General features: G+C 49.4%; 1 protein-coding gene across 9 annotated transcripts in view; it reads right to left on the bottom strand.

The window, feature by feature from the left end:
* Positions 1–6,594, bottom strand: part of DHX30 (DExH-box helicase 30) — a 32,199-nt gene that overhangs the window by 2,029 nt on the left and 23,576 nt on the right. For all 9 annotated transcript variants that reach the window (XM_069095934.1, XM_069095941.1, XM_069095933.1 and 6 more), the window contains 9 exons: positions 5,567–5,716; positions 4,638–4,790; positions 3,319–4,149; positions 2,906–2,981; positions 2,485–2,589; positions 1,954–2,129; positions 823–1,029; positions 618–699; positions 232–425 (listed from right to left, as the gene is read on the bottom strand). In XM_069095934.1, the coding sequence (XP_068952035.1) occupies positions 232–425; positions 618–699; positions 823–1,029; positions 1,954–2,129; positions 2,485–2,589; positions 2,906–2,981; positions 3,319–4,149; positions 4,638–4,790; positions 5,567–5,716 (1,974 nt within the window). The remainder of the gene's footprint in view (positions 1–231; positions 426–617; positions 700–822; positions 1,030–1,953; positions 2,130–2,484; positions 2,590–2,905; positions 2,982–3,318; positions 4,150–4,637; positions 4,791–5,566; positions 5,717–6,594) is intronic.

Below are 6,594 nucleotides of genomic sequence, written 5' to 3'. Positions count from 1 at the left end.
GGTGGGGCGGGCGAGGGGCGGTGTGGCCGGCCGGTGGGGGGTTTTAAATTGTGGGCACGGCCTTCATTTAATAAACACCCAGAAAAAAACTAGGTGGTAGTCTCCAGTGGGATCAATAAAAACAACCCCCCCCCCCCCCCCCCCCCCCCGCCAAAAAGCAAAAGGCCCTAGATAAAGATTTGTCATCATCAGGGTTTGAAAAGGAGTAGAGCAACAGGGTGAGAGTCTGACCTTGTCCACCTCAGCACGGTTCTGCAAGCTACTGCTGAAGGGGTCTCGGGTGAGGCAGGAGACAACAACTAGCAGAGGATGTAGGCAGCGGAAGATGGCTGCCAGGACAATGGCTTTGGCAAGCCTTGGGTCCGTGGAGATATGGGCAAGGCGCTGACCCAATGTAGTCAGGAATTCCCGCTGGTCCAGCACACCTGCAACATTCCTTTTGTCAGAACAACCCCCTAATGGGTCCCAGACCCTTTTATCTGCCCAAGGAAGAGAGGGCCCTAATTCTAACGCCAGCCCACCAGGTAGCCGCAGCTCCATCTCACACAGGGAAGCTGAAGACTGCCCTCTCAGCAGCCCAAGGGGTTATCCTATACAGGAGCCACAGCACCACTAACCAATCTCCTGCAGCAGGATCACAGCCTCATCTACAGCTTTGATGTCAGGGCTATCCACAGCCTTGGAGAGGAATTCGACAGCCTGCAATGGAAGGCCCACGCACATAATGAGAGTCTTGGCCATGCCACCCCACAATCCAAGGGAGGTACACACATCAAAAGCCCTCCTTGGCTCCCTTCACACCCTTACCCTTCAGAGCCCTACCGTCTTCTCAGGCATATGGATCTTCGCTTGCAACACCAGGTTCTCCAGGGGGGTGCGCAGAATTTCAGGAACCTGAAAAGGTGCCATCTTCTCCAGCCTGCTCCGAGGAAACAGGTGGTAGGCAAAGCCTGACTGGCACCTCCCAGCCCTTCCTCGGCGCTGGATCACATTTGCCCTTGATACCCACACTGTTTCTAGGCAGGACACCTGTCAGAAGAAGACAGAGAGACATGAGGTTAGTGAAGTGTGGCTGCTGTTTTCCAGGCTATACTTCAAATTTCCCATCAGAAAATATGCTGGATTCTGGAACTAAAGGGAAATTACTGGCCTAACACTATACTCTTGATCATAAGACTATGGAGTCTTGTTTCCTAGCATCACAATCTCCAGTTTATCTTCAGACTCAAGGAAGGAAATATCAACAAAGGAAATACTTTATCAATACAAATACAATACTTTATCAATACAAAGGAAATATCAACAAAGGAAATACTTTACGGTCTAGGCTAAGCCAAAATAATTCCCTTGACCTCTGATTCCTAGAGCTGAAGAAAGGTAGAGAATCAGTTATCTGGGCCACCTCCCATCCCTACTTCTTGCTTATATTTGTTTATAGTTCTCTGCTTTTCAAATGGGTTAATCATCAGTTATCTCATATAAGCCTCAATAGCTCCATAAATTAGTCAAGCTAGGTTTATCTCCATTTGGTAGAAATGTTAACAGAGGCCTAGGGAGGCAGTATGGTATAATGTAAAAAGGACCAGATTCAGATTCTGGAAACCTTGGTTAAAATTCTGCCTCCTGTACTTATAGACAATATAAAATATAAACGTACAGCCTCAAACTTGTAAGCTGTAAAATGGGATAAAAATGTCACCACTATTCTACATAACAGGATCCTCACAAGGGTGGCATTTTATAACATCTGAAGCATTATAGAAACTTGAGATTTCATCTATCAAGTAAGTTTAATGCTGGAGTCAGGTTAAAAGCTAGGTCTTCTGGCTCGATTTCTAGTCCTTTTTGTATTACACACCACTGGGGCTGTTCCTGAAGCCTCACAGCTAAAGCTACAGGCAATTGGAAAAGCTAGGAAATGGCCAGAGAACTGGGGGTGTCTGGAGAAAATACCTTGGTCTTCAGGTCATAGCGCTCCTCCTTGTGCAGGCCACTGTCTACCACATGTACTATGTCGTTGACCGTGATGGAAGTTTCAGCAATGTTGGTGGCCAAGACAATCTTGCGCACCCCTGTTGGGGGCTGCTGGAAAATTGCCTTCTGGTCCATCATGGGGATGTTGGAGTGCACTGTTTGGGGTGTGGGGGGGTAGGGGGAAATAGCACGCAAGCGCGCACGCACGGTCAAGCCCCACCAATAACACCTTTCACAGGGATATCAGGGAGCAGAGCATTTCCCAGGACATAAGACTCTCCCACTGGGCAGCAACCCTCAGAGCTCAAGTTCATAGTCAGCTTCTGTCCTCTTCCCTCCTCCACTTAGCTCTGGGCTTATAACTGACTCTTTGCCAAATGGAAACTTAGTCAAGCCAGTAGCCGCTGTTACCTCCAGATGGAGTTGCTTCCCAGGCCTCCCCCACAACCAAAAGGTCTGGATCAGGGTAGAGGTCCCCCTTCCTCTCCCCTGCTCCCAAGCCCAGCTCACCTGGCAAGATCAGGTACTTGCTTTCATAGGAGCCCAAGGCTTCCTGGAGGCGTTGTTGTACTCCTTTGATTTCCTGCCAGCCAGGCAGGAAACACAGAATCCCACCTGAAAACCAGCCCCAGCAACCTGATCACTTGGGGGCAGCCCTGAAGGGGACGGGGGCAGCCCTGAAGGGGACGGGGGCAGGGAGTTTTCCTGAAGAATTCCCACCTATTTGTTCCTGGTCAAGATCACAAGAAACCTGGGGCTTAGGGTAGGATTAAGCTGAATGGGACAGTCCTCAGTCACTCAACCCCCATTCTTCCCAACTCTATTCATACAAAGGTACTTCCTCATCAATGCCCAAGGCCCCTTGCCCTAACAGCCTGAATCTGGTGGAAGAAAACCTGATCTAGGAAGTGTAGGCCAAAAAGGCACTTACCTGGGTCTCCCCGGGCATCAATATGCAAAACCAGATCTGTCATGAGGTCCAAATCCAGAGCGCACTCATCCTCAGACTATGGCCAGGGGTAAAGGGGAACAAGAAGAGTTGGAGACAGTGGCCTAGGTTCAGGCATCTGATGTGAACAGTACCCCAAGACCCTCTCCAAGGTCATATGGTACTCCAGCCCAATCCAATTAGGCTGACCAGCTGATGAGGGAACCCCAGGGCCACATCAAGGGGTCACGGGCACCCCAAAAATGGGTAAAGATTAGGGAATGAAAGGAAGAGAACAAGCATAACTATTATAGGCAGAGGGAAAAACCAGAGTCAATTCTGTACGGCAACTGGGAAGCAAGAGATGCAACAAGGGTGGAAGAGGAGCCCTGGCCATTGCCATCTATTTCCCTTACCTCATGATGCCGATGCCGGTGCTGGTGCTTGCCCAACTTGGCCAAGATGTCCTCTAGGTAGTGTTCCTTCACTGGGTACATGAAGCCAGGCACTTTGATGACTGGGCAGCCACCAAAGTATCGAGCAAAGCGCTCATTGTCACCTGTGGCACTCATTAACACAAGCCTCAGAGCTGGGTTCAACCGCTGCAGCCCTTTCAGCAGGATGAGCAGAAAGTCTGTATTGACATCTCGTTCATGTACTTCATCTACAATGACATGGCTCACACCCTCAAGACTGGGGTTACTCTGCAACTTCCGAAGGAGGATGCCCACAGTGCAGAAGAGCAGGGCTCCACCACGGGCTGGGGGCTTACTCTCAAGCCGCACCTGGAATCCTACATTCCGCCGCAGAGAGGGTCCCAGTTCATGACTAACACGTTGGGCCACAGACACAGCTGAGATGCGGCGGGGCTGGGTGATGATAACATTGCACCGGGCCCCACGGCCCTCTGTCACGTAACGTTCCAGCAGTAGCTGTGGTATCCGTGTTGTCTTGCCACAGCCTGTGTCCCCTGAGATCACAACCACAGGGTGCTGTTCGATTGCTGACAAGATGGTGTCCCGGTGCGGATCCACAGGTAGCTGGTGAGTCTCCTGCCAGGAAGGCCCACGTCGCCGCCACAACTCCAACAGCCCCTGGCTTAGCCGTAGCTCCTCTCCCTCCGACAGAGGAATGTAAGGCTTCCCTGTGATAGGGTCACTCAGGGGCCCTGTGTCCTTGCTTAAGTGCAAGGGATCCTCATTCTGCAGCCTAGGCTCCGGGGAGATCCAAGGATTTTCCACAGGGTACTGGAGAGGGCCAGCAACACAGTGAGGGGTGTTCATTTATTTCAGCTCTACAGCCTCAAGAGGGTTAAGGCCCAGAGTGCCCCAGTGCCCTGGAATCCCCAGTTATGCAAAGGTGACTGCAGGACTCACCCAGCCCTCCTACCCCTGTAGGAACCTTAAGGAAGACCAATTCAATTCTAGGCAGCTGGAATTCAAAGGGTCAAATTTGGGGGGTGGGGAGTGTTGAATTCTGGTATGGGGAAGGGAAACCAGAGGGAGATAATACCACAATAACATAGGATACAACAGGTTTTGAAGAATGGTGTGGGAAAAGGAAAAGATGTAACAAAACATCACAGATGCCTAGGACAGTACCAAGTAGAGCCACACAGCTGACCTAGGGATGAAATCATTTTCAAGGCAAGCCTGCTGACCTGTGCAGGAAATATTGTTGGGACTTTGGCTCCTTAGTCCCTGTCTGTGCCTACCCCCATTCCTGCCCTACTCACATGGTTCAGGTAGTTCTCCATCTTTCGCAGGATGGGCTCTGGCACCTGGATAGTGCAGGGCCGACGCTGTGTCTCGCCTAGCTCTCGCAAAGAGGCCAGGTTGTACATGGCATGAGTCAGTGGTTCGTTGTTCCTATCCACTAGGCCCAGGCTCTGCAAAAGGGATATAAGTCAGGTCCCTTAAAGAAGGATGGCCCAGGTACATTCCAAGGAAAGAAATTCCTATGATGCAGTGGAAAGGAGATGGGGAATAGGCATCCTCCTCTCACAAGTCATATGATATAGAGCTGAAAAGGGCCTTAACAGTCATCCCAGTCACTCCCCTCATTTTATAGATAAGTACTGAAGTCCAGAGATGAAGTGACTTGCCCTTGCCCAACAGATAGCCAGGAGCAGAGCCAGGATTCAAACTCAGGTCCTCTAACTTCAAATCCAGGGCCCTTTCCATTTTGCCACACTGCCTCTTAACAGAGATACAGAGCATTGTCTTCTCTAATAAGGCACAGATGAGGAAAAAATCCCTGGGCCTCAGTTTATTCATCAGTAAAATGGGGTAGGAGGGTGGGGGGCAAGGAGTGAGTAGAAAGCCTCCTTTGTCCCCTCTACCTTACAATCAATGACTAGAAGGTCTTGGCCATTTTGAATAGTACCACTCTCTTGGAGCAGATCTCAGGACTCCTCTGGAACAGGTTCTTTAAGGGGAGATTGTTCCTTTGACCATGTTAGTTGTTTACTTATGCAAGCTCATCTCCTACTGCCTGTCTGTAACAAGCCCAAAGCAGACCAAGGGTCCCTAAGCGGCACCTCCCCATCTCCTCCCAGATCCTATTCCTTCTTCCTTCTTGTTCAGTTCAAACCCTATGATAGCTTGATGAGGCGCTCCCACCATTGCAGCTCAGTGAGTCTCAATCTCATTTGTCTGGACTCACCTTCAACTTCTTGCAAGCTAAAGCAGCTGCTTTATTTTCCGCCTCTGCTTTGCGGCGCCCCTTGGCAACAAAGGTCATGGGACAGGGCCAGAGCAGGGTAAGAGTGGAGAGCTTTGTCTTGGTACCCACAGTGTGGAATTGCATGAGGTTCTGAAAGGATGTAAGGAAAACAGCTTATTAAGAAACAGTTTGACAGGAGAGCCAAGTCAATAAATATCAGGTCGTGTTACCGAGACTCTGCAGCCATGGCTAGGGTTGGCGTGACCCCTTCTTCCAAAAGATCCCCATTTATCAATAATGGTAATAAAAAATGAAATAAAGTTGCTTCTCAGATAGAACCTTGGGGCCAACACAACAGCTGCAAGGCAAGCTGGTCATTCTGAAATAGCAACTCAGATCTTCTGGCTGCAGAAATAGCAACCAAAGGAAAACATACTCTGAATTTGCAAAGACTTTACTTTCCATGGCAGGGCAAAGATATAAGAAACAACACCATAAATTGTAATTGACCTTTCTTAAGCTTCCCCCAAGCAAGGCGTGGGGAATGGGAAGGGAGATGCCAGACAATGGAACTGCATACTCCCCCCTTCATGACAAAAGATACTGAAGCTTTTTCCTTGGGTGTAAAGTCAGGCACTACTGCTATTCCTGGGCCACCATCATGTTTGATTGAGAGGACACAGAAGGACTCAGAAAGGGAGAACCCCCTGGGTAGACTGTTTTCTAGTTTCCTGTATGCCACCCTCTCCAGTCCCAGAACCTACCCACACTTAGGTTAAGGCCTATTCATCCCCCCCAATCTTTTAACAAGAAATGACCTTACAGATTTTCAAATATACCCTTCCAACTTCATGTAGGAATCTTCTCTATCTCATCTCCTCCCTCCTTCCCATTCCATTTTTTCCCCAGGAAAGTTCTTCACCTACGTGGGAAACTCCCATATTTCTGCTTTTCTATAAAATCTATCTCAAAACTCTATATCAAGGTTAATTTCCCAGGATCACCTGAACATACTAGAAGCCTAAAAG

Source organism: Petaurus breviceps, unplaced genomic scaffold (assembly GCF_028583685.1).
Source record: "Petaurus breviceps papuanus isolate PSGF00001 unplaced genomic scaffold, PetGlider_PUasm1.0 227, whole genome shotgun sequence".
Taxonomy (NCBI): Eukaryota; Metazoa; Chordata; class Mammalia; order Diprotodontia; family Petauridae; genus Petaurus; species Petaurus breviceps.
This window is presented reverse-complemented; position numbering and strand designations above follow the sequence as displayed.